Source organism: Lynx rufus, unplaced genomic scaffold (genome assembly GCF_022079265.1).
Source record: "Lynx rufus isolate CCGP_SWC_20201006 ecotype Redwood Valley unplaced genomic scaffold, mLynRuf1.p SCAF_24, whole genome shotgun sequence".
In the NCBI taxonomy this organism is placed as follows: domain Eukaryota; kingdom Metazoa; phylum Chordata; class Mammalia; order Carnivora; family Felidae; genus Lynx; species Lynx rufus.
Genome location: NW_025814839.1, coordinates 17,883,838 through 17,911,555, shown reverse-complemented (window position 1 = coordinate 17,911,555; position 27,718 = coordinate 17,883,838). Strand labels below are relative to the sequence as shown.

At 51.3% G+C, this 27,718-nt stretch overlaps 1 protein-coding gene across 1 annotated transcript; it reads right to left on the bottom strand.

Moving 5' to 3' along the window:
• Positions 1-275: 275 nt before the first annotated feature.
• ZMAT5 (zinc finger matrin-type 5) lies at positions 276-27,718 on the bottom strand. The gene is made up of 6 exons (XM_047088455.1): positions 27,567-27,718; positions 15,031-15,179; positions 9,513-9,575; positions 8,059-8,139; positions 6,201-6,312; positions 276-697 (listed from the first exon to the last, which is right to left on the bottom strand). Exons 2-6 carry the CDS (start codon positions 15,155-15,157, stop codon positions 568-570), a joined length of 513 nt encoding a protein of 170 aa, XP_046944411.1. The 5' UTR covers positions 15,158-15,179; positions 27,567-27,718; the 3' UTR covers positions 276-567.

Below are 27,718 nucleotides of genomic sequence, written 5' to 3'. Positions count from 1 at the left end.
CCACGTTCGGGCACCAGCTCAGCATGGGCAGACATGGGGACAGGGACAGCAGACTGGGTCCTCGAGCTCCTCTCCCACACCCGGAGTCACTTATCACAGCCACACTGGCGCACTGTCTGCGCAGCTGTGCTGAGCCTCTGCCGGCCCTCCAGGGAGACGGGCAGCAAGCACTCATCGCCCTGCAGAGGACGTCACCTACTCCAGTCCTGCCCGTCCTCCAACCAGGGGCCAGGGCACAGAGCTGAGGGCGCCCGGCAAGGAGGAAGCCACATCACCATGGTGAAAGACTTTCTTTATAAACATCCGGAAGGAAGTTTTTTCACCCATCTTCTCAAGATGTCCCATGAGGGAGGGAGGGAGGGTGGAGCTGCCTGGAGCAGAGCTAGGACCAGGGCTGTACCTGGTAGGGAGACTCTGGGGCCTCAGTCAAGCCAGGCCAAGCCAATGGTTTCAGAGGCTCCACAGCGTGCAGCGGGAGCGGGCCTCGGTGTCCCCAGTATGAGCCCTTATCTTTCTCGTGACTGACACAAACGCTGACCAGATGGGGGTCAGATGAGGATGAGGGGCTCAGCCCCACTGGACGCTGGGCTGCAGGGGCCACCCCCCGGGTGGGGGTGCCCGCAGGGATGGAGGCAGCTCCTGGACTGGTGGCCAGCCTATGGGGTACTGGAAGATGGTGTTTCTCATGGGCTCGGCCCTAGAGAGAAGGAGAAAGGCAGAGAATTAGAATGGGGCACAGCCCAGGCCCAGGCTGGGGCACCTTCCCCCAGCTCCCCCTCCTTAAGACCCCAGCTATGGAAAAGGTCAGCTGCTTGCATGACCTTTCTGGAAGGCAGAGCCTCAAAAACATGCAGACCCTCTGAGCCAGCAACCTCACCTCTAGGAAGGAGCCCAAGGAAATAGCAGAGCTGTGGGCAGAGACTGAGCTACAAGAAATGGAAATAACCTGTGTCCACCTGTGGGGGATTGATTAAATACATATGCACGTCCACAGCAGAGAATGCTATGCAGCCTGCATAAACTTTAAGGCAGACTTATATGCACTGATAAGGAAAGGTATCATGATGTACTGTGTGAGTAGAGAGAAAAAGCAGCTTATAAAATAATGTATATAGCATGATACTATTTTTGTTTAAAGATATATAACATATATAAATGCATAAAAAAAAAACCCTGGAAGACACAGCAAAATGTTAACAGTGGTTCTATCTGCGTGGTGTAGTTATGGGTGATTTTTTTACTTCTTTATACTTTTCAAGAAAAGTTTTACAAGCACGCAAGCCTTTGAAATCAGAAAAAAATACTTGTCTAAAATTTTTTTTTAAAAGCCTCATTTCTCATGCTACTCACTCTCCTTCCCCTGAAGGCCCACCACCCTGGAGGCCACCTGGGAACCCAGGGCCTATCTGAAGCATCCACCCTGGGTGCTCAGCTGGGGGCCACTCTGTCCCAAGGGAGGCAGCTTCCCTCCACCAACTGTCCCACATTCCAGTGCTTCTGGACTTAATTCCCACTCCGTCTGCTACTCCAGGGCTGCACTGCCCCTCTCGGGCTATGGGGCACTTTAAACTCACCTGGGAGCTCAAGTCTCCCCTGTGGGACTGGAGCTCTCAGATGGAAGAGACCAAGGGGTAGGGCTGGGCTCCATCTGCCTCCCCCCGCCCCCTGTGCCCAGAGCCAGGCCTGGCCCCAGAAGGCCACTCAGTGAATGTCTGCTGATGACAAAGAGCAATGCTGGGTGCTCTTACTGACTAGGCACTACTCTGGGCCAGACACCAATGTCTAGAGAAACTTCAAGCATCCTCATGTGAACCCCATTTTATGGATGAGGTAACTGAAGTACACAGAGTCAGTCACATGCCCAAGTGACAGAGTCTGGGATCAGGGGATTAGGGGCTAATGGGCAACATATTCGTGGGCTCCAGACACTGCCCCCCAATCTGCAGACCCAGCTTTCAGTGGAGGTGATGCCCTGGCACCTCCAGCAGGCTCGGAGCCAGTGGCCGGCCCTCTGCAGAAAGGGAAAGTCCTGGGCCCTCTGAAAGGTTTGGAGAGGGCTCAGGCCTCCGAGGCGGAGTGGGGGCTGGGGTCAGGAGCCCCGGGAGTTTGCCTCACTGCAGCCACCCAGCCTGCCCCTCTCGGGGCCTGACCCGCCTTACAGAGCTGACTTGAAGACTTCAGGCCAGGGAAATCCCCTGCTTAGCTGCCTGCTGCCTGCTGGAGAGCGCAGAAAGCAGCTCCTGGGATGATTTATGACATTGGGGAGACTTCATAAACTCCACCAGCCGCAGAGAAGGGTGGGAGTGGGGGAGGCTCCGCAGTTGTCAGAAGGGAGAGCCCAGCTGCCAGCCAACCCCAGACTTCCCACAGGGTTAAGGTGAATGCAATTCTCCGCGGGGAGGGTGTGATCCTGGAGAGCCCCTTCCCATGAACCTCAGACCCTTCTCTAGAAGATGGGGCAGATTCCTGGGCAGCTGAGGCCTCCCACCAGGATGAGAGTACCCCTTTTGTGTGCTCAGACACAGACACATTCCTTGGGTCACTGAGCCCTTGGGGCACACCCCTTCAGCCCTGCAACACAGGGACACTGAGGTGCACAAGACTGCTCGTGGCCTCTCTAGTGGCCTGTTTGCCCCCAGCACAAGGACAGGAGCAACTGTCTTTTGCTTTTTCCCAGCCATGGTTCTGATCAGAAGAAAAGAGTCTTAGGGAGGCACCTGGGCCGAACAGTAGCGTCAGCCCAGAGAGGGGTGCAAAAAGGGAGATTAAAAGGGATAAAATCACGATCTGAAGAGCCAACAATGGAAAACAGGGACAAGCACTGGCCTTGCCGGGGGATTAGTCTGTGTGTCTGAGGCCTGCCTCTCCCTCCTGCCACTGTCTGCTCTTGGCAGATCCCTCAGGGTCAGTCTGCTGAGGGGGATGGCACAGTGTGCCCTTAAGAGGAGGGTTGGCCTGGTTTACCTCAAAGGCTTTGCTCAGCCTGTGGGGTTGGGGCCCTCGAGTCTGGGTGGCCCCACGTACGTGGACCAGGCAGCCATCTTCACCCTGTGCCTCAGGGGAGAAAACAGACACCCAGAGAAGCAGAGCCATCAGACTCGTCTCCACAAGGGGCCCACAACACATCTAGGGAATAGTCCTCGGGGCCAGGGACCCTGCTCCCCAAATGCTCACATGCAGTCAACATGTCCTGAGCCTGCGCCAAGCCCAAATGACAACAATGTGAGCTCAGGGCCGTGTCAGGGGGGATGTCTTAGCTAAAGCTTGAAGAATGAGTCTGACTTTGCCAGGCAGAAGTGGGGAGGCAGTTCCAGGCAGATGAAATAGCATTTACAAGGTGCACGAAAATACCATCCAAGAAGCCGCCGAGCATCCAGTGAGACTGACAGAGGCCAGATGGGAGAGGTGAGAAGGTGACCCCAAGGGCTGGGGAGGTGGCAGGGAAGTTCCCCGGGGTCTGTTGAGCCGGGCTGCAGAGTCCAGAATCTCTGAGGTGCAGGGGTCAGGGTCGGGGCCAGGTCAGGGAGTGTTTTAGAAACTGGCTGGGGCTGTCGTGTGGAGGATGGAGCGGATGAGCAGAGGAGAGGTGGGAAGGCAGGATGGGCTGCTGTGGCCATCAGGAAAGCTGGGGTGGATGAAAGGCACAGAGGGAACTTTCTGCAGGGCTGCCTCCAGGGTAAGAGACTCAGAGAACAGAACAAGGCCACCCGGGGGCTTGAATCCATCCCCCCTGACCCTGTAGGGTGGGGCTGTGAGTGGAGGAACAGACCCCAAAACCAGGGGCTGTGGGATAAGGGCATTATTTTTCATGAGACACTACAGAAGAGGGCTTACAAAGACCGAAGCAGTGATAGCAGAAGTAATAATAAATGGTCACTTCCCTTCCAACAACCTTTTTCTCAAGGCCGGACAGGCCTGCTCTGCCCAGAACAATTCATTTTGGCTCTGAACCCTCAGGAGGCAGGTGGAAAGGTACACGGGCACAGAGAACAAGTGGTGGCTGGGAAAAGCAGGTCCTCTGGATGGGGCCAGGTTGCGTGGCCAGAGGGTGAGGGGCACAAGGGACAAGGTTGAGACTCCATAGAGTCTTGGGTGGTCCCTAGTTGGAGGCTCTGTTCCAGAAATCACTACTGCCATCCCAGCAGCTGGCTACTGCCACTACCACTCCAAACCTCCAGCTGACAGGGCCCCTCGGCCAGCCATAAACATGGTGACAGAGGTAGCCCAGGTACTAGACCAAGAGAGGCCTAAGTTCTCTCTCAAGTGTCAGTTGAGAGAGATAGCAGGTATGTGACCAGGACAGTCACAAGCTCCTGGAGAGGTTGAGATTCCTCAGCCATAAACTAGGGGCACCAATCCCCCTAAATGCCCAGGGCCAAAGGCCAGGTGCACCACAGCACCAACACACCCAATTATCATGTGGTCACCACCTCTACCTGAGACTCTAGGCCCGTTATTCAGCCTCAGTTTCTCCGTCTCAACCCCCAGTCCTCTGAGTGTCATGGTCACAGGCTCCTGCACTGGACAGCAGTGGGACACATCTGTCCCCAGGGAGGGACTTCTGAGCACCCACCTCTACCCCATGCCTGTGCTCAAGCCAGCCCAGGCACTGGGTCTCCTTGGGCCCTTGGAAATGCTCAGGAGGTGCCCAGGCCTCTGGTGCTCACTCCCAACAGAGGGCCACCAAGTCAGAGCAGATTGCTGAGACCCACGGGTGGCCAGGTCCAAGCAGTAGAAGAGCGGAGAAGGCCTTGGAGCTCTCTGGGTGCCTCCAACCAGCCCCAGCACTCTGACACATCAGCTGGTGGAGCCTGGGGCTCAGGACATGGATTCCCGGACCAGTCCCAAACAGGGTGCTCCCCTGACCAAAATCACAACCACCTCAGACAGGACCAGAAGGGAAGGACATCACACTCCATCCAACAAATTAGTCACGTCTGTACTATGTTGTTTTAAGGTGGGGGACAAAACCAACACAGATTTAAAACAAAGTTAAAAAACAACTAAAAGTTAATTTTAAAATAGTTTAACAGGGGCGCCTGGGTGGCGCAGTCGGTTGAGCGTCCGACTTCAGCCAGGTCACGATCTCGCGGTCCGTGAGTTCGAGCCCCGCGTCGGGCTCTGGGCTGATGGCTCGGAGCCTGGAGACTGTTTCCAATTCTGTGTCTCCCTCTCTCTCTCTGTCCCTCCCCCGTTCATGCTCTGTCTCTCTCTGTCCCAAAAATAAATAAAAAACGTTGAAAAAAAATTAAAAAAATAAAATAAAATAAAATAGTTTAACAAAAAGTTCTTTTCATCGGGGCACAGAGAAGACAAGAAGCTTAGCCTCCACCTCCTGGCGGAGCCTGGAGAGAAGGCCTCACTCCCTACTGTCCAACCAGGCTCCCTCAGCCCAGGCCAGGCCACTGTTGCAGGAGACCACACCACAGAGACAATTGGGTCTGAAGCCCCATTGCAAGATAGGCAAAATGAGGCAGCCCAGTGCAGGAAACTACAACGTCACAGGCAACTCACAAGCACATCTGTTAGCCCCCTTCCTCCCCTCTGTCTCCTTCAACACCTGGTAGGAGAGCCCAGGAGCCCTGGGACAGCATACACCTGAGGGCCCCCGACTCAGGGTGCTCCACCCACTTCTGAACATATTGAGTGCCAGACCCAGGCAGCAGCTGGGCCGACCCACCCCAGCCTCCTCCTCAAGGAGGAGTGAGGCAATGGCAGTGAGCCAGTCACATCTCTATGTATTCCCAGCTCTGCCTCTCAGCTGTGTGCCTTTAGGCAAGTCACACCCTCCTGTGAGCCGCACTTCCCCATCTGCAGGGTCTGGGGTCCTGGAGAAGAAAGAGAGCGCAGTGACTGGCATACTGGGGCCTCAGTAACCACAATCAGGCCCCTCCCTCTGGCAATGGACTTGGTGATGTTGAGTCAAGTCGGCTTAGCCACCTGCCTCCCCACCAGCCAGCATAGACACCAATTAAGGGAGGAGCCACTAAGGCAGGAGGATGAGGTCGAGGAACAAGAACCTTTAAACAAGTCCCCAAAAGCCCCAGTGTGGCCCCTCCCTTGGGGAGTTCTTTGGGGGCGTCCATGTCTGGTCCCTGGACTGGGACGGTTCATGGAGACTGCTCAGCTGCTGGTCAGGGCAGGCTGGCTAGGGTACTCTCCCAGAGGGGATAGGAGGAGGGGACCCACAGGTCCTGTACCTGCTGCTTGGGGCTGAGCTCAACCGCTTTGCTCTCTTTTCCAACCAGTCTTCCAGATGGCCCTCAGGGAGCTCGACGACATCTAGTGGCCACTCCCTGGCCCGCCTCTCTTCTGTGGGGATAGGGAGAGAGAGGCAAGTGAGGGGCACATCCACCCCCTCCTGAACCCCACCCTCCCACAAAGCAGTCAGAACCTCCTGAGGAGTGCAGCACAGGCTGCGCTGTCCCCACCTTGCTGCCACCTTCCTAGGCTTGCTCCTCTGGGCCTCACTCTGCTTCCTCATCAAGTGGAGATAAAACATGGGCGCCTCCCAAGCTTTTTGCAGCTGGACACAGGATAAAGTATGTAGAGAGCCTGTCCTCAGAAGGGGCCCAAACCCGGGATCAGGGAGGCAACATGGGCTGCAGAACAGGGCAAAGCTGGGTTTGAATCTTGGCTCTGCCCCTTGTGGGTCTCTCTGACCCTGGGCAGGGGAAGGCGCCTCAGTTTTCCTGGTTTTTCTTTTCATAAAATGTCCTGTAAGAACCTTTGCTCACTGAATTAAAATTGAGCCAATGGTTCAAACAAGCTGGGTGTGAGAAGGGTCAGGGTCTCTGGGAGGACTTGGGATGAAGCCTGGCGCTGGAGGAAAACAATCCTACTCGTGGACCAACGAGGGGGCCCAAGGCCTGGGCTAGCACTGCACACGCTTCATCTCACTTCGCCTCTACACCTAGACACACCAGGACACTGCCTCCAAGAGGGTTAGCCATGTGCCAAGGTCACAGGGCACTCGTCTGTTCCCAGCCCCCTGGGGCTTCTCCCATCCGGGTCTCCACCAGGCATCGTCTCCAGCTCCAGGCCCACTGGCCTATGCTCTCCTTGCCACGGGCCAATTGTTCCCCGAGAGCCTAGGCCAGTGAAGAGCTGGAGATACCACCACTGCCAGGACTCGCTGGCGAGGCCGATGGGGCCTCACTTCTGCCCTGGGAAAGCTCCTGGAAACCCTGTGTTTGTGCCAGGGCTGTGGCCACAGTGCCATCAGCTCCCCAGGGCAGGGCCTGCAGAGTATGACTGGTCAGAGGGGAGCAGAGTCCCACTGGGGACGAGGGCAAAGGCCAGGCTGCCTCGGACACTCACTGGCTGCCCTGAAGCTTCCTGGACAGAGGGAAGAGTGAGCAGCAGCACCCAAGGAGACTAGAGTTGGCCTCTAACCTGCTGGGGGCTCACGTGAGGGCCTTCTGCCCTACGCTAGCTTCAGTTTCTCTATCTGTTCAGTGGGGGCTTCATCAGAAGATCGAAATAAACCATCTCAATGGAAATGTCCTTGTTCTCTAACTGGAGAAGTGACAAGTGAATTTCCCAAAGACAGATGTGGCAATTTCCAGGGGAAGCTACACTTGTTCTTCCCTGGAGCCACCGGGCCTGAGAATTCTGAGGGTGGGGAAGGTGTCGTCTTTATCCCTTTGTCCCCAGGATGAGGTAGGGGATCTGCCTGGTGCTGAGTAAGGGCTGGAGACAGGTGCTGCCTGATGGAAGGAAGGGGGGATGATACACACAAATGAGCACCCAGCAGGGTCCAGATGAGGCTGAGGCACCCCCGTCAGGGCTCCAGGACAGGAAGCCCCATATGTCACTTTAGACCCAGCAGGAACACAAATGGGAGTTCCCCTGTTCTTTTTCCACTCATGCCTGGGGCGGTTTGGAGGCAGTTCCTGACCTCCACCCCATCACCTAGGCAGCTCTCAGCTTATCCCACACGGTGTCCACAAAAGAGGAGGAGGTGGGGAGACACTGGGCAGGTTCCTGGGCCTCAGATCTGGCATCCCCCCAGCAGACTGCACCCCTCTCCAACCCAGGGACCCCGCCAAAACACACCCTCCACCTGGATACTCAGCTCTTGCAGATCTCTCTCTGACATGTGGGAAAATCTGCAGTTGGAGCCAAAGTCACACTGGCCTGCAACAGAAGACAGGGAAGACAGAGTTACTCACGGCTTGGAAGAGCTCCCTCCAAGGGCTGAGGGGCCATCAGAGTTTTAGGTGTGAGGCTTTAGAGTCTATAGAGTAGCAACTCCGCCTCCAGAGAAAAACTTGGAATCTCTTTGGCCCCGCCCACACAAGCAGCCAGAACAAGCCCGTTGGGAATCAAATCCTGAAGCCTTCTGTGATTGGGCTGCACAAACCTCTGCAGGCTTTCTACTGTCACCACTGCCCTGGCCCCAAGCCTCTGTTCCCCAGCCTCAACAAACCATGGGTGGGCCCCTGAAAGAGTCATGCTTTCTTTCCCCAATCCAGGCCACTGTACATGCTGTGCCCTCTGCTTGGTGCCCACCTGCCCATCTGGCTTGCAGGAGCGGCTGGACTGCTCGCCAGAAAGGCTTTAATGGCAGCTTTGCCAAGGAGGTACCAAAGCCCAGTGTGGCTTTCCAAATCTTAACCGGCAGACCAAAATATGTCTCAAAATAACAGGAGACTGGAGGTCTCTTAAGCCAGCATAACCTACCAGTGGCATTTTCACGTCAAGGTGAAGTCTGTGGGGAAAGGCCCTGATCTGCAGGCCTAGTGACCATCCTAGGGGTCGCACTGTCTCCTGAGGGGAGTGTGGCCATACACCTGGCTTCCTTAGGCTGACAGCAGTACCTCTCCCCAGTGCTACATACCATGTTAATTACCATGGTTCCCCTCCTCGCCTTGGCTGCTAGGAAGCTCAGGGCCAAATCCTCAGAAAATATACAGAAACTCAAAGCAAGCATGGAGGAAACTAATCATTCTCTGGGCTCTGTCTTATTTTTCCTACCTTTATTTTCATTTGCACTTGGTTCCTTTGTTTACTGAGGGCTTTTTTTGTTTGTTTGTTTGATCTCTTTGAACTATATGTATCTTTATTAGCTGGGTATTGAGCAGTCAAATCAACACTTAGCACCCTTGGTTCTAATTCTGAACCTTCTCCTCAGACCTGTTACCATCTGTCTCCAGGCCTGCCTGCTGGGAGGGTGGGAGCAGGAGGTTGGACTCCCAGACTAACTTAATCAGCCAATCAATCACACCCATCAGTGTCTCCTAGATTTACTCGCAATCTCCCAGCACTTGCTTGTTCTGAGTGGGCCGATAAAATCACATTCTATGTCTGAAGTGCTGAAGACTAGGCCCTGGAAGTCCTAAGGCACAACCCCTGGGAAGGTCTCAACTGACCAGCTGGCTGATGCACTGAGACCACAAAATGGGTGTAGGATAGTGGCTGGGGAAGGGGAGAGGCTCCGCAGAGGTCCAAGCAGGCCAGACAGGGCATGCTGGTCCCTGGAGGGACCTGAACTGAGTAGAACACTTTACCTGTCAGCAGAAACTTCCTACACGGCCGCTTGTTCTGTTCATCTAGCAAGATGGCAGCTGCATCTGCGAGGAGAGAGGAGCCGGGTTCAGACTCCAGTTGCACAGAGGCACCGAGATCAGAAAAGGAAACAGTTCCCATCCACAGAGGAGTGTAGAAAGAGACAACCACAGTTGGGGATGACCACAGGTGGGGATGCTGGGCAGAAGCATCTGAGCTTCAGGTGACCTCAACCCCTCCCAGACCCAGCCAAAGGCAAGAACCAAGTTTTAGGTCTGAGGTTCTGGCTTTGACCAAACAATGGAATCACCTGGGCAGTTTAGTTTAGTTTTTTAAAATCCTGGTACCCTACACTGTCCATACTGTCTTTGTAACTTCCTGTGAATCTACAATAATAGAAAACTAAAAAAATTCCTGGTGTCCAGGTAGCCCACCAGTAAGCCCCGGGGCTCAGGCATCCCTCCACAGCCACGCTGCAGCAGGTCACTCTCTGCTCCCTTGTTATACCTGAGACCTGCGGGCTCTCAGAGCCAGACCAGCTGCCGGCCTCAAAGGGACTTCACAGCAATCTTTCTGGATATGAACCTTAACCCTGGTTTCCTCCAACTTTTCCCCCTTTATTTTTATCATATATTTATGGTTTAAGTTTCGTGTGCTTCTTTGTAGGTAAGGAACCAATCGGTCAAAATCTGTGAGTAAGACAGGAAGATGCCCTGACTCAGAGGCCCTGATGTTGCCCTGGAGGCCTGGGCTGGGCACTTTCCCTGTTGGTGTCTTTTCTAGAGGCTGCTGGAGTAAAGGAAAGACCAATGGGTTTCCGAGTCCAGAGGCAAGCTGCTTAATCTCCCCAAGTCTCTGTTTCCTCATATGCAAAATGGGAGGAAAATTCTCCCCTGTAGGGCTGCTGTGAAAATTGAATAAAGTAATGGATGCAGAGCACTTGGCAGAGGTGGCCGATGATTCCCAACCCTCATGGCACATTAGAATTGCCAGGAATGTGGGGCTGGAAGTGGCTTCGGCATCACACTCCCCAGGTGACACTAACATGCAGCCAGGGCTCAGAACCTCTGTCATGGACGCTCAACAAACGGTGGCAGTTCTTCTTTCATGTCCTCCTCACAAACCCACTGCATAGTGCTACCATCCCCATTTTGCAGAGGGAAAAACTGAAGTTCAAACAGGGGAAAGGGCACACAGTCAGGAAGTGGCAGTGCCCGGTTTAACCCTGGCATGTGACTCTAAGGCCCCTGCCCTTTCCCATGTGATCTCCTGGTGGCTGGGTAAGGGCCAACTCTGATAGGAGCTTCTCCCTCCCTCTTCCTGAGGGCAAGGCAGCTGGGAGGGGTGGGCCTCTGGGGTCAGGAGTTGGTTATCAAAGGACTCACTCCAGGGGTGGCCTGGCAGAGTGGTCTGGGTGGGGCCAGCAGGATAGAGGGTGTCTATCTGTCAGCACTGGGCCTGTCAGACTCAGCTCACCCAGCTGATGTGAACATTGCCTGGTCCTGCCCCCATGTCCCAGAGGTAGGACAGCTGAGCTTGAGTGGGGGGTCTGAGCCTGCATCTTAGCCAGGGCGCCCTGGCTGGGAGACTCACTGTGGGAGAAAAGTTCCAGGCTGCCCAGTCTCTGGCTGGTGGTTCTTGACCCCAGCCACATGGGAGAATCATCAGGCAGCTTTTAAAATATGTGGATCCTGGGGTGCCTGGGTGGCTCAGTCAGTTAAGTGTCCAACTTCAGCTCAGGTCATGATCTCGCCATTCGTGGGTTTAAGCCCGGCATTGGGCTCTGTGCTGACAGCTCAGAGCCTGAAGCCTGCTTCGGGTTCTGCGTCTCCCCCTCTCTCTGCCCCTCCGCTACTCGCAGTCTGTCTGTCTCTCTCTCTCAAAAATAAATAAACATTAAAAATACATGGATCCCAGGGCGCATGGGTGGCTCAGTTGGTAAAGAGTCCAACTCCTGACTTCAGCGTAGGTCATGATCTTACAGTCTGTGAGATTGAGCCCAACAGGGCTCTGCACTGTCAGAGCCTGGTATTCTCTCTTTCCCTCTCTCTCTGCCTCTCCCCTGAGCACACGGTCTCTTTTCCTCTCTCTCAAAATAAATAAATAAACAACTTTAAAAAGTTTCTTCCGAGGCGCCTGGGTGGTTCAGTTGGTTAAGTGTCCAACTTTGCCTCAGGTCATGATCTCATGGTTCGTGACTTCGAGCCCCACATCAGGCTCGCTGCTGTCAGCATGGAGCCTGCTTCAGATTCTCTTCCCCCTTTCTCTCTGCCCCTCCCCTGCTCGTGTTCTCTCTCTCTTTCTCTCTTTCTTTCTCTTTCTCAAAAATAAACATTAAAAAAAAGGTTTCTTCTCTGGGGCACCTGCGTGGCCCAGTCAGTGAAGTGTCTAACTTCTACTCAAGTTATGATTTCGCAGTTCTTGAATTCAAGCCTCACGTTGGGCGTGCTGCTGTCAGCACAGAACCTGCTTAGGATCCTCTGTCCCCGTCTCTGTCTCTCCCCTGCTTGTACTCTCTCAAAAATAAATAAAACATTAAAAAAATAAAATTCTTCTTAAAATAAAATAAATAATCCTGAGGCCCATCCTTCTCAGGTTCTGCTTTAACTCATCTGAGGGGGAGAGCATGAAAATTGTTAAAAGCTCCTTGGTGACTCTGAAGGGCACCCAGGGCTGAGAACCCTAGCCCAGGGCCCGCATAAAGAAGGCATGCTCCTCCACCCAGCATTCAAGGCTCCTTGTGATCTGACCCCCTTGGTCCTTCTTGCTTCATCTCCCAAAATTAACAGCCACCTTGGTGCCTGGTGTTTGTTTGCTCGTTCACTAAGATATTCATCTAACAAACATTTACCGAGCTGGTCCTGTGCGCCAGGCGCCATGCCAGGATGGGGATTTAGTGGACAGTAAGTCAGACCTGCTCCTCCCTTCCAGTTCAACAGTCACACTAAGCCGTGGGGGACATAAACGGGAGAAGCCAGCATTCAGCCAAATGACCTCACCTTGCCTAGGGGGTGGGGAGGGCATCCCTGAGGACGCTCTGCCTGAGTTGAGTTCTGGGATGGAAGGGCTAGGCTGAGGGCAGGACAATAGCAGGAAAGACATGCCCACAGACAGGACAGTACCTGCAATGGCCAGGGTGGCTGGAGCTTGGAGGGAGAGGCGGGCAGGGCATGGAGGCCTGCACAAGACAGGGGTTCTGCCCAGAACACACTGCTGTAACTGGGAGTGAGGCTGCTTAGGAGAGGGGTCCTGTCTTATTAACCTGGAAGTCTTCAGAGCCTGCCTCAGAGAGAACATGCTAAGTGTTCACTGAGCACTGTCTGAATAGATGAGTCCAGGAGATAAAGGGCCTGAGGCCAATCCTTTTGTGGTCCCATAAACATTGTTCCTACTGAGTGAACCCTTCCAGGCCACACAGTCATGTATGAAATATACTGAGTCCCTGTCACATCCCTGGGAGGTGGGTACTGTTGTTAGGGCCGTTTTACACATGGCAGCTTTAGGGCCACACTGGGAGTGACACCTTGGGACTGACAGCCAGTCAGCTTAGCTCCAGGACTCATATTTGTCCTGGCCATGGCAGAAGGATGGTTAGCCCCTCTGGGGGATTAGGGGACTTGTCTAAGGCCATGGAGCTGGGGGCTAAGTGAACGTTGAGTCCTAGCCCAGGCTGGGGCGTCACGTGCCTCCCCAAAGTCTGTGCTGTGCAGTTTGCTCAGGTAAGCGGGAGCCCTGGGGAAGCCCCTTTAAGTGGAAAGAGCTCATGGGCCAACTTGTGGACCCCGGGGTGAGTAATCCACCACTCTGGATCTTGAAATCAACACCTTTAAGTGGGGACCCCCCCCCCCCATGCAGCCTCCCTTGCAGAGCTGTTCAAGGGACAGAATGTGCCTGGGGATGAGAGAAGACACTAGGAATACAGGACTCCTGCGAAGGGGCTTATGATACCCACTCTTTCATCTTTCCTTTATGTAATACAATAGCCTCTGCCAATCAGCCCTAGACCCAAAGTCCCACCTGTTCCCAGCTAAGAATCTGGGGCTAAGAGGAAACACCAAGGTAATCTTGAAACCTGGCTCCATGCCAGATAGCAGTCCCCACTGGATTTGGAGCACAGGGATCCTTTGCCTGACACCAGAGTCAGAGGCCTCCCAGGCACCCAGGAGACACCTCTGGCGCTGATTTCCCCTCCGCCCCCACTCCCAGCCCCTTGCGACCTCAGCCATGCCTGGCCTGCTGAGCAGCCTGGCCACCCTCTCTCACCCAAGCCTCTGAGCCTCAGCTTCCTCATCTGAAATGAGAGTCTGAGAGATCTGAAAATAATGTGCCAAGGCCCCACCTCAAACCTGCCTCTGAGGATGGGGTCAGGTGACCAGCGGTTTTTTATTCAAGGTCTCCAGGTGATCCTAACTTGAAGGGTGGAGATCTGCCTTAGAGGATTACTGATAAAGCAAATGACAAACCACAAATGGTACCTGGCATGCAGCAGGCACTCCATAAATGCTCACTCCCTTCTTGTAAATTCTGAGTCTCAGACCAGGAAACCTTGTCTCCACTTCTCCCTTCTCAACTGCTGAGACTCATCTCCTTCCTTCTGCTCTGGGAATCCTGCTCCCCAAATACTGAAGCATCAGCCCTGCCCCAGCTCATTCTAGAAGCTCCTGGCCCACCTCCACCCCACTGCCAAGCTCCCTGTCTGTTCTGATGACAGTAGAGCAGCAGCAGCAGCAGCAGCTTCCCTGAAGCGAGTACCTCGAAGGTTCCAGGCCCTGTGCTAGGTGCTTATGGCCTGAGCTCATTTGCTTTGGTAGCACCTGCTCTAAGAAGCCTTTCCCGGAAAAGCCCTGGCTCCGGCAGCCGATTATTCATCCAGTCAGCCAGTCATTCAACAGCTATTTACTGCACCCCACGCAGCAGACAGTCATCATTGTCAACTGTAGGTCTGGTCATGTTGGCCACTGCCTGGTGCCCTTCAAAGGCTGCCCTCCACCTTTGCCCTAGGGACAAACCACCCTTCCTACTGTGGCCTCCACAGGCCGGCACAATCTGGTCCCTGCCCTGTCACCAGCCTCAGTCCCTACCACCCTCCTCTCCCCCTGTGTTTAGCCATATCCCCTCTCCTCTGCACCAAGAGCACCTGGTGCTTTGCTCTTGGCCACCTGCTTCTGCATGCCCTCTGCCCAAAATGGTGTGGCTTTGTGGCTGGCTTTTCCCTATCTTTCCAGCTGTTGGCTCAAACATCACCTCCTTGAAACAGCCTCCTTCCTGGCCACAGTATCCCCAGAGGCTGGCAGACTGGAGCCCTCAGTCAAGATTACTGGGGGAAGCAGCTCACATTCCAGACTGCCCCTTGGAGGGCCCATCTGCCCCTAGGGGCCCAACTTCCTCTCTTTTGCCATTCAAAGAGCCAACCTAGGCTGTGGAGACTGTCACTGGCACACGGTACTTCCTTGTCTGACAACCGGAAAGATCTGAGAGCTGGCTTCCAATGGCCCAGCTGCCCGGTCAGTTGCCACTCACCTCGAAACATGTCATACCAGACCTTCTTGGCCTTGAGGTGCTGTAGCCCATTCAGGTGCTTCTTGCGGTTGTGGAGGTTGTCCTGGAAGGAGCGGTTGCAGTAGTCACAGAAGTAATGCTTCCCCATGGCCACCTCCGCCAGATACTGTCTGGGAAGCCACAAAGCACTCAGTCAGGAGTATGGAGGAAACGCCACACACTAAGGCCCAAAGTGCACCACACCAAACCAGCACTCCCTGAGGGCCAGTGTGAGGAAGGCTCTATATACACAAACCCTCATTTTCAACCCCAGGACAGCCCATGAGGAACCACACAGGCCAATCATTACTGTAATGATTACTGATTACGGGTTGAGAAGGCCTCATTTCAGAGGGATCTGTTAAGAAATCTGATGCCCAGGCCAGGGACAGTGGAACCTCAGTGCAGGGAGAGGGGGAGACCCAGGCATCAGGCACGTTTGTAAAACTCCCCAGGGAGTTCTCATATGCAGCTGCGTGGGAGAACCACACCTTATACCCTCTGGCCACTGCCCCTGCCCCTACTCCACTCTGACTTCCTCTCTCCCCTCTCCTCCAATCTGGCCACATCAGCCTCATCTCTGCTCCTCCGCTCCCACACTCCAGGCACTCCGCCACCTCTCGCATTTGCACCTGCTGGTCCCTCTGCCTGGATGCTCTTCCTCAGATTCCTTCCTTGCTCACTTGATTTCTTCAACCTTCACTCTAATACTGTCTTCTCAGTAATCTCCTGTGACAGCTTTATTTAAAATTGCAGAACACTCTACTTAGCTTTCCCCATTCCCTGCTTCATTTTTATCACCTTTGAAGTAATAAGTTACTTGTTATGTTTATTATCTTTTTCTCCCAACAGAAATATAAATCCAGGCGGGCAGGGATATCTTTGTTTTGTTCACTGCTGAGCCCCAGTACCCAAAGTGGTGCACAGTACAGAGTAGGCAACCAATAGTTGAGGAATAAGTGGATTAATTCCCATATTCCTTATGGGACGACTGAGGTTCAGAGAAAGGAAGTGATCTGTCCAAGGTCACACAGCCGGTAAGCAGAAGGTGAAGCCAAGTGCCCTAAAATCCCACTGCTGGGTATCCTCACTTCCACAGCCAGCTCAAAGCTTACAGAAGCCAGAGAGCTCAGGCAGAAATGCAAACAGCTTCCCAAGAGATTAGCTAAACTCTCAGAGGGCAGGTCAATCAGAGAGGGACATGAGAATGTCTCAGCCTTAAGACTGAAGACCCCTCAGTCATAGTGACCACAGCTGCCACACCTGACCCGGGAGACCCACAGCCATAGGCAGGAGGCAAATCTATGAGTGTCAGGGCCAGCCCTTGGCCCTGGTCCCCCAGTTTGCTGCCGAAAGACCAGAGGATGAATGGGTCCACTCTGGGCTGTCAAGTGGGATCACAAAGGCTGAGCCCAGACCAGCCCCTTGCCCTTCAGGTCCTATAGTCAGATTTCTCATTTCCCAAAGCAGGTTCCTGAGTGCCAGAGGAAGAAGGAGAGTGACTTCCCCAAGCAGCCCACAGCCAACTCCCAGGACTTGGCAAATTAAAGATACAGCTGGGACCTGACCACAGGGCAGATGGATTGGGGGCATGTATCTTGGGAAGAAGAGAAGAGGGAGAGAGACAGAGACAAACAAGCCCCTGGACTGTCCAGGAGCCAGGTGGGTCGATGGAGAAGGCTGTTCCTGCGGCTGACAGGGACAGCAGCCATTAAGTCAAGGGCTGTAATGGGATCAGGAACAGACAGTCATTCAAAATGAAAACGTATAAAACCTCTCTTCTCCTATTACGGCTGAGAAACCGCATCCCAGACACACGGACTTGATATATTAAATTTGGCAGCTCTAATACACCCCGTCTTGCCAATAAACTTATAGGAATTGGATTGAAATTGTAAGAGATGAACGTTTAACGGCCGAGTGCTTAACCAAGCCATTCACGAAGCTTGAAGCTCTGAGGAGCTGTTGGCTCTGGAGAGTAATGGGCTGGGGAGGTGTCCCTCCGGGAAACTGAGATGGAATGGTGGCTCTGCGGCAGACTTAGCTGGACAAAATCACGCAGGGCACTGAGAAGCCAGTCGTGTGACCTTGGACCTCTCTAGGCCTCTACTTTCACTGCAGGAATGTGAGGCAGGGGTCTGACAGGTTAGCTGATTGCTTGGGAGCAGGACACAGACGTTTGCTAATGCAAATGAATTGTTAATAAAAGAGTAATAGAAATACAAATGACACTAATAATGTCCAGCACTGAGCAAGTGCTCAATAAAAGTTACCTACTATTTGATTTATTGAGCACCTACCACGGGCTGGCACTAGGCTGAAAGCTTTATAATGCATCATCTCATTTAGTGCACAGAACAAACTGTAAGGTAGGACCCATTACACTTTTTCAGATGATGGCACTGAGGCTCCAAGAAGTGAAGTGACCTAGCCAAGGTCACAATACTGGAAAGCAGCCAAGCTGGGTTTATTTATTTTTTAAAGTTTATTTATTTATTTTGAGAGACAGGCACACAAGTGAGGGAGGGGCAGAGAGAGAATCGCAAACAGGCTCTACACTGTCAGCGGAGCCCGACACGGGGCTCGAACTCACGAAACCATGAGATCATGACCTGAGCTAAAACCAAGAGTCGGACACTTAATCAGCTGAGCCACCCAGTAACCCCAAGCTGGGTTTAGAATCCAGGTAGGATGGATCTAGAGCCCACACTCCTAATCACTTAGAAAAGTCTCCTCCCCATAAAATCATACTACTGACGGCTCTCCTTTATGAATCATTCACTGTATCCCTGGGACCATATGGCCCCTTCAAAGTCTAAATGGTACGTATTATAATCGCATTTGTGAAAGAGACGATTGAGGCTCAGAGAGGTGCTGTGGGGTGTCCCAGGTCACACTTCTGGGAAAGGCAGAACAGGTCTCACAGTGCCCATACTTGCACCTGCTAGGAAAGCCTCCCTGAAGTCTAATGATGAGCCCCTCAGGAGTGGACTGTTTCTACGGGTATGTGTGTGTGTGTTCACATTTCCCCTTCTCTCCCACATGCACAAATCATGGAGGAGAGCCACAGAGGCAGTGCTGTCCACCCATGCCTTCCTTCCCCTGCCCACCCTGCATCTGGCACAGAGGAAGTGCTTGGCTGTCCAGCACGGGTCAGTGGATCCTGCACTCTAGTCCCAGCTCTGCTAGGTGACAGAATTCACAGAATTAGAAAGCAGTGGCACCTGGATTTAAACCTGGATGTCTTGAGACATCTAGACACCTAGAGGCAGACCAGTTCCAGGGGAGCCAGTGCTTCCCACCTACCTAACAAGCCTGTCCCCACGGAGGCAGAGGCCCTGTTCCTGGGCAGGAGCTGGGCTTCAGCAAGGTGACCTCGCCCAGGCATCAGCCAGGTGTGAACTTCTGGAGCTCCTGACCCAACTGCGTCCCTCTTTAGTGCCTTGGAACACCTCGAAAAGGTGCAGGCACAGAATCCTCTAAACAGATACGGTGCCCTGCCAGAGCGTGTTTGGCAACTTGGCAAACAGAGCGTATTTCACTCCGACTCACTCCTCAGCCAGGTGTCCTTGCACAAGGCACAGCCTGCACCACCACACTTGGCAGCCCTGAGTGGGAGGTCAGGGAAGGGGGGTGGAGACAGCTGGACACCTCTGATGGCGCCCAGACACCAGCATGGGGTGCTGACTAAGCTGGCCCTCTCCGCCGTGATTCATCCTCATCCTCTGAGGCTGGCGCACTCGGCAGCATGAGAGCAGGGCCCTGCCTGCAGTACAAAACCATCCAGCTCTACCCCACAGGCTGTGCCACCGGCCCACTCTCAGGGACCAGGTCCATGTTTGCAACAGCATCTGCTGGCTCCCGGGGGCTTCACCAGGTGACAAGATGGCTCCTCATGGCCAAGGGGCAGCAGGCAAGGCTAGTGGGACAGCCCACAGGTGTGGGTTTGAATCCCAGCTCTGCCACTGATCAGCTAGGTGACCTCTAGAAAGTTACTTCATCTTCCTGCATATATCCTCAGCTATAAAATAGGGACCCCACTGCTACACTGGATTGACCAAGGCAGGAGTATATAAGGATGCCTACCATATAGTTAGTGCTCAAAGAATGGAGGCTGTGACTGCTGGTACTATGACCACACAGGCGGCTCACTCCCTTGCTCTCCTGGTGAGCCTACCTTGACCACCAGATCGAAAACTGCAGCCAAAGTGGCAGCCGCAGGTACTTCCGCCCCCCTTACAACTTGCTGTTTTCTGCAGCTCGTCTCCCCTCACATGCTGACTTACTGTCACGTGTGCTTGCCTCCCCACTAGAATACAGGCTCCCTGAGGGCAGAGAGTTCGGTCTGTCCTGCTGCACCCCAGCACCCGGAACAGGGCTTCGCACACACAATTGCTTGCAGAATGAGCCAAGGAGCAGCCTGCAGAATCCGAGGCCTATCACCCTCTGTTCACCTACAGTTCCCAGACCTTCTTCTCCTCAAGTCTGGATCTAGGGACCAGGACGAGGAGGGATACAGAAAAAGGACACATTAGGTCCCCAAAACAGATCTCTCGCTGCCACCACTGCCCTCCCCGCAGGACTTCTGTCTCCAACAGAGAGCCCTGCTCTGCTGACTTAAAGCACACCTGGCCATCCTGTGGTGCCTGACTTCAGTCTTCTGGGCTCAAGGAAAAGATCACCTACTAGTGGAGACACTGTGGGCAGAGCGAAGAAAAGAGAATGGGGGTGGGATGGGGTGAGGGAAGATAGCATCACATTCCTGCATGCTAGGCACTTGGCTTTCATTCTCTTATTTCATGCTCAACAGATGACATCAAGGTGTCCATTTCACAGATGAGGACACACATTCAGAAATACTCCCAATTTGCTCTGAGCCAAGACTGGGAGAGACACTGATAACAATTTCTCATCAACCTGAGTGCTACAGGAGGGCCAGCAGCGCTGAGGACCCCCACACACCCTCTTGGGGAGACCTCACCATGACGCCGTGAAGCCATGTGCTGACACCCCACAGCCAAGGCGTGGAGAGCCAGAGCCAGCAATCCCCCTGGGGTCTGGTGGAGCCCCGAACCCTCTCTCTTCCCAGCCCACTGCTCTGCTGTGAGGCTGTCATGGGGCAGACATTTGTGCTTCATTGATATTCTTGGTTTCTTTCATTGTGTGCGTCTCAGGTACAGAGCTGTCTTTGGCACAAGGCTAAAATAAGCCAACAGCTCGGCCGTAGCCAAGGGCTGGGATGCGCACTGTAATAATTATCTAGGACTTGTGCTCACCACATGCTGCCCTCAAGCTCACCTGTCATTTCTTCTAATTATGGCACCGCCAGACCCCAGGTAAACAATAAACAGCAGCCAGAGGACAGCTTTATCGCACGCCCACTAGGAGCACAGCAATGTCCCAGTGCCACATATGCCTGCCGTCTGGAGTCGATGGCATCAGAGCTGCCTGTGGGGGTGGCCCACAGACTACCCACTCAGAACCCAACTCCAACAGAAGTGCCAGGAAGATCCAGATGTCTTCCCTGATAGGAGCCCCATTATGTTAGGGGTCTCTCTCAGACCCCTCAGTGCTTAGTAGCAACCATACACCTCTCTTATCCTGACCTCGTTTATGTGTTCCACCCCCTGGGGTAAGGTGCATAAATCATCATACCTCCGGCACTATACGGCAGTGGTGGCCCCACCCACAACAATTTCTAACTTGGCAGGTCTGGGCCAGGACCAGGATCTAAGGCAGCTCTGATGTGTAGTCCACAGACCATGCTCAGAGAAATGCTGGTCTAAGGTAGATGATGGACTGAAGAACAGAGAGGGCGAGAGCTTGCCCAAAGTCACACAGACTACCCGTGCCAATCCTTACTCTAATCATTCAACCTAGATCTGAATCTCATCCCTGCCACTTCTAGGTTGTGAAACTTTCAGCAAACTACTCACTCTGGGCCTCATCCGGTTGACGGGAGTAATAATATGATTCTATAAGATTACTATGAGGATTAAATCATGGTTACTAGGCGCTTAGCATAGTGCCTGGCATGTCAATGGTGCTCAATACACATTTGTAGATGTGGCAGCCAGCCTCGGTGGCCCCCATCTCCTGGGGTTTGCACTTTGTGTTGTTCACTCCCAATCTTATCAGGATTGGTCTGTGTCACTAAGAGAATAGACAAGATGGTATTTACTTCCAAAATCAGGTGTAAGACAATATGCCTTCCATCCTGGTGCCTCTTTCTCTGATCACTTACTCTGGGGGAAGCCAGCTGCCATATTGTGAACAACCCCCCCGCGGAGGCCCATGTGGTAAGGAACTAAGACCTTCTGCTGACAGCCATGTGAGTAAGCTTAGAAGTGGATCCTCCAGCCCAGTCAAGCCTTCAGATGAGTGCAGATAGCTTGACTGCCACTTAGTGGGAGCTCTGAGCCAGAACTACCCAGCTAAACCAGTCCCAAATTCTTTCTTTTTAAAATATGATTCCTTTTTTTTTTTTTTAAGTAAGCTATATACCCCCAGTGTGGACTTGAACTCACAACCCTGAGATCAAGAGTCACTTGCTCCTCCGAATGAATCAGCCAGCTGCACCTGCACTCCCAAATTCTTTTATTTAATAACTTTTTTTAAAGTTTATTCATTTATTCATTCTGAAGGTGAGACAGCAAGTGCAGGGGGAGGGGCAGAGAAAGAGAGAAGAGAGAGAGAATCCCAACAAGTTGTGCTGTCCAGTGCAGAGCTCGATGTGGGGCTCAAACCCACGAACTGCGAGACCATGACCTGAGCTGAAATCAAGAGTCAGATGCTTAACTGACTGAGCCACCCAGGCGCCCCCCAAATTCTTGACCCTGAGAAACTAACTGTATGAGATATTTATTGTGTTAGGTTGCTAAGTTTTGGGGTAATCTGTTATGCAGCAATAGCTAACTAATACAGTGAAATAAACAAATGAAAAAACTAAATTACTTTAAAATATGTGAAGACCACAGGCATAAAGTGCCCCATGTCCCAAAATATCCTGAGTGGAGTCAAAGGAGCCAATCTCCTGACACAGGCATAACCCTCGAGTTCTCTGGTTCCCTTTTCTGTCATTTATTCACTAAACAAACATTTCTTCTCTGCCAGACTCAGGTTCACATCTCACAACACAGAGTCCCTGCTCTCACAAGACAGTGTACTGAGTACATGCTGGGATGGCCAACAGATGTGCCCCTAGTAACAGCAGTAGGTAAGAAGCTGTGTGCCAGAGGGCACCAAGGAGGGCACCTACATCCAACAGGTAATTCCTCCAAGCAAATGATCAGAGATGATCTCAAAGATCTAGGTACCAAAATGGCCACTGCAGTGTAGTTTGCCCTAAAAGTGAAATCTAAATGTCCAACAGTAAGAACAGCTGACAGTTCATTGCTTACTATGCGCATGTATGCTGCTCAGTTTCCCCGATAGGGAAACTGGGGGTTCAATGACATGATGCACAAAGCCTGTTATCCTCATCTTACCCTAAAAACAAAACAAAACAAAACAAAAAATGGACAGAGGGATCCCATAGCTGGCAACCATCAAGAGTAGGGTATGAGCCACATCTGTTCAATGCACTACCACACAGCCATTAAAAATCAAGTCAGAGGAAAAAAAAACAAGTCAAAGGAGACTATTCCCTCGCATGGACAAATATTCACTCCATATAGCTAAACAAAAAATCGCTCATTATCACAACAGTTTGTCCAATATGATACCCTTTTTTTTACCTCTTGCCCCAACACACACACACACACACACACACACACACACACTAGAGCAGACACAAAATATTTATTGTGGTTATATCTGGATAAAAGGATTATGTGCAGAATTTTTTTTCCTGCTTTGTGTTTTTCTATTTTTCTAAGTTTCTACATTTAGTGTGTACTGTTAAATTTTCTCAAAAAATTCCGTTTGAGTGTCCAACTCTTGATTTAGGCTAAGGTCATGTATGATCTCACGGTTCGTGAGATGGAGTCCTGCATCAGGCAGGCTCTGTGCTAAGAGCAGGGGGTCTGCTTGGGATTCCTGGCCTCCCTCTCTCTCTCTCTCTCTCAAAAATAAATAAATAAGCAAAAAAAAAAAAAAAAAAAAAAAAAAAAAGATCTACAGTAGATCTTACCCTCAGTCCCTGGCTGAAGGCTGAAGGCATTCTGATTCCAAGCAGACCTGGCCCAGCACAGGCTGGTTAAACCAGAATCTGGGCTCCAGGGAGCTGTAGGCTGGAGACACAGTTTCTCATCAGATAGTTACAGGTCCCAGGAGGCCAGAGCTTCCAAATAGGAAAGGTAAAAATAGTATGAATGAGGCTTCTGAACCAGAAACGCAGACTCAGAACTGCCTCTGCCTCCCTCCTGTCACCACCATCACTGCTGCCCAAGTCAGTTCTCACCTCCTAGTACCTGATCCAGCCTCTTCAGTTCACCCCACCCTGGGCAGCATCAGATCAACCCTCTTAAAAGGACTCCTGCTCAAGATTTTCCATGGCTCCTGGTGCGGAGCTTAATACAAATGAAGTCTCCTCTGTCAGATCTCCAGGATTTCAGACTCAGCAGATCTGGAGAGGGGCCCAGAAATCTGCATTTTATTTTTTTAATTAAAATTTTTTTTTTTACATTTATTTATTTTTTGAGAGATATAGAGAGACAGAGCACAAGTTGGGGAGGGGCAGAGAGAGAGGAGACACAAAATCCGAAGCAGGCTCCAGTCTCTGAGCTGTCAGCACAGAGCCTGACGCGGGGCTTGAACTCACAAACCGTGAGATCATAGCCTGGGCCAAAGTCGGACGCTTAACTGACTGAGCCACCCAGGCACCCCCAGAAATCTGCATTTTAATCAGCGAGTCTAGTACCCCCTAAGAAACAAAGCCTGGAAGGGGAGCACCTGGGTGGCTCAGTCGGTTGAGCATTTGATGACTCCTGATTTCAGCTCAGGTCATGATGTCAAAGTTCCTAAGATTGAGCCCCGCATTGGGATCCATGCTGACAGTGCAGAGCCTGCTTCGGATTTCTCTCTCTGCCCCCACCTCCCCCACCCCCTTCCCCCCTTATGTGCATATGTGCTCTCTCTCTCTTACTCTCTCTTTCTCTCTCTCAAAACAAACAAACAAAACTTAAAGAAAAAAAAGAAACAAAGCCTGGGGGAACAAGCTTCTCCAGCTCATCGACCTCTCTATTCCCTGCATTCCAAAGGCAGCCTCTGCTGGGGACAGTCACTCTGAGTAGACACAATCCCTGGATTCTTGTCCCAGTCAGAAATCAGTCTGATTATAAAAATAACCTCAGCTCACTAAAATGGTAAACCCAACATGATTGGAATGCTAAACACAATTCATTAGGATAGATAAAGCTGTTTTCTTACTATTTAAGTATCCTGTCACGCTCCAGGTAAGTTTAGAATTTAAAATAGAGGTAGTATGGGGCGCCTGGGTGGCGCAGTCGGTTAAGCGTCCGACTTCAGCCAGGTCACAATCTCACGGTCCGTGAGTTCGAGCCCCGCGTCAGGCTCTGGGCTGATGGCTCAGAGCCTGGAGCCTGTTTCCGATTCTGTGTCTCCCTCTCTCTCTGCCCCTCCCCCGTTCATGCTCTGTCTCTCTCTGTCCCAAAAAAAATAAATAAACGTTGAAAAAAAAAATTTAAAATAGAGGTAGTAAAATAAATCAAACTCACTGTATAAAATAAATAAATAAAAATAAATAAGTAAATTTATAAATATAAAATAGTAAATAAATAAATAATAAAATAAATAAAATAAATCAAACTCACTGTTCCCGACCTAGGTTTAGTAATAATCAGTGTATACTTGGTATTTAAAAGTATCTATAACATTGGGGCGCCTGGGTGGCTTAGACCATTAAGCATTTGGACTCTTGATTTCATCTTGGGTCATGATCTCACAGTTCATGGGTTCGAGCCCTGCATCAGGCTCTGCACTGACAGTCCAGAGCCTGCTTGGGATCCTCTCTTTCCTTCTCTCTCTGCCCGTCCCCTACTTGCTTGTTCTCTCTCTCTCAAAATAAATAAAATAAACACTACAAAAAATTTTTTTAATAAAAAAAGTAAAAATATCTATAACATTGAAAAGAGCTAGACATGTTGAGTATATGACAGAAAAACATTGCAATTCCAACTTAACATACAGAAGTCAAGAATTGAGAAATATACTGGGGCACCTGGCCAGCTCAGTTAGTGGCAGTGTGGAGTCTGCTTGGGATTCTCTCTCACTCCTCTTTCTCTCTCTCTCTGTGCCTCCCTGACGTGTGTGTGTGTGTGTGTGTGTGTGTGTGTGTGTGTGTGTCTGTCTCTCTCCCTCAAAAATAAATAAATAAAACTTAAAAAAATAAAGAAGTTAAAATATATAGTTAGGTAATTGATACTAGATTTCTGATTTCAAATTGAGAGGTTAGCAATGGTTGGAAACACTGGCTGTATATTAGAATCAGCTGGAGTGCTGTGAAAGCTACTAAGGGTGCCCCCCATATGTTAATTTCTTGTCACATGGCACCTAAATTTTTTTTTTCAGCTTCCCAGACTGAGAACCAGTGACATAAAAGAATCTAAGTCTGTTAAAAGTATTGAACTATTTATAAGAACTTGAAATTCATTATGTTTGTAAGCTTAATTTATTAGATTTTCTGGTAATGTTTTGGAAATTCTTGGGAAATTATACTTGTTAGGCTATATATCTGAAGTACTTAAAGAGGAAATCAAACATATTAAATTTACAAGTGAAATAAATGTGTAAGGGAATGTAATTAAGCTGTTAAAAGGGCTGTTTGAAGGAATTTAAGGAATTCAGTTCAACTTGAGTTCAAACATCAAAGGAAAAGTGAAGGTCATTTTTCTTATTTTTCTATAGTTATGTATAAAATAATTTCTAAGTTGAAGTAAATGGCTTAAAGAAAATTAAGTATTTCAAAACTGTTGCTCCAAAAATGAGAATTAACTAAAAAGACAATAAAATAAAATTAAAGTAAAGTAAATTAAAACAAGCCACACCTTAACTCCCTGTTGTCTTTCCTACCCATTCCACTTAAAATAATCCTTCCATCCCCTGAACTTCCCACCAGCCAGATTTGTTGTTAGCAAGACATAAGTACTCTTTCCTAGAAGCTTCACAACTTTCCACCCCAAGGAGCAACCAGGATGCTTTTCAAATAGAAAATCACCCTAATTAAGGTTAATTCATCATGCTGTGGAGCTTTTCACGTTTTTCTTCCCAATACCCAGTGAGGCATTCCTGTTACTTTTCCAAGTCAGAGGCAGACCCAGGCCTCTAATCCCTGGTTTTCAGTACCTCTGCTGATGCCGATGCTTAGGCCTCTCCTTTGAACTCAGATCCAAATCCCCTTTGGCCTCCTGGCATCTCCACTAAGGGGCAGCTCAAACCAAACATGGCCAAAGAGAATTTAAGGTCATCCTTGTGGATTTTTAGTTGTTGAGATCAAAATTTAAGAGATGTCATTCTCCATTCCTCTTTCCTGCAGCCCCTACATGCATCTGAAAGCTTGTTCTGTCTGTCCTACCTCCCCAAATACATCCCAGATCTGATCATTACTCTAATCCATATCCCAAATTACCATCCTGTCCCAACTGACCCAACCCGGTAACTTCCCCTCTTCTATGTGCTCTCCAAAGAGCAGCCAGAATGATGACATTAAAATGTAAATTGGATCAAGTCACATCCCAGCTTAAAACCCTTCAGTGGCTTCCTAGAGCAATTAGAAAGAGAAATAAGACTCCTTACTACGGGTTAGAAGGACACATATGAGCTGACCCAAGCCCACCTCTTCACAGTCCGCCCAACTGCCTTCCCTCAAGTACTCCAGGACTGCCGCAGCCTCAAGTCCTTCGCACCAAACTTTTCCTGTTTGATGGGACTTCTATTCATTCAGGTCCCTGGTTAAGTGTCACCCTAGGCACCCTGGTTAAAATAGTACCACCAGACTCTCCTCAATCAACCTGTCTTTTGCTTTTTAAAGTATTACTTGTTTGTGGTTACCGCACCTCCCCATCTGTCACACACAAGCCCTCCACGAGAGCAGGGACTTATTCACCCATTAAGTCCCCGGCACATGGCCTAGGGCAGGGCTCACAAAACATCAGTCGAAGGGCACTCCAAAGCCCCTGCTATTTCTATTCCCAAGAAGTAATGAGTGGTCTCCAGACCTCCCCTTTCCAGGCCAGGGTTCTACCGGGCTTGAGGGGAACAGGAAGCATATGCAGAACCGCCCCTTCCCCGGAGGCCGGGTAAAGAAATCCAAGCCCCAGGACCCAACTTTTGACAAGGACTCCAACTCTAGGCCTAGACACGGGGCTAACAAAGGTGACAGGCTGAGATGAGCCAGGTACCTGGGCAGCGAAGCCCTCTGGCCCTTTTATTCACTCCCCATTCCGTTAAGTGGTGCGGCCCACTGCGGAGGGCAGGGACTTAGAAAGAAGAGCCCACGTCCTCCCGTGGAGTAAAGAAGACTTAAGACTCGCCCCTCGACGTACTGCCAAAGAGGGTACCTGGCTCCGCAGGGCCCGACGGCTCCGAGCTCCTCCTCCTCCTGTGACTTCGAGTCTCGAACTGCTTGCTGGGATTCGTAGTCCTTCCTTGAGTACCAGCCTGCCCTTCCCAGAAACCTTTGGGAATCATAGCTGAGACACCGCAGGTGGTG

What these genes read in the sequence shown, in the direction of transcription:
- ZMAT5 (XM_047088455.1), bottom strand. Translation starts at nt 15,157, where the DNA reads ATGGGGAAGCATTACTTCTGTGACTACTGCAACCGCTCCTTCCAGGAC. An exon ending in GCTGAGTATCCAGGTGGAGG is followed by an intron (nt 6,313 to 8,058) that starts GTGTGTTTTGGC and finishes CTATCCCCACAG; the next exon opens with AAGAGAGGCGGGCCAGGGAG. An exon ending in AGCTCAGCCCCAAGCAGCAG is followed by an intron (nt 698 to 6,200) that starts GTACAGGACCTG and finishes CCTTCTCTCTAG; the next exon opens with GGCCGAGCCCATGAGAAACA.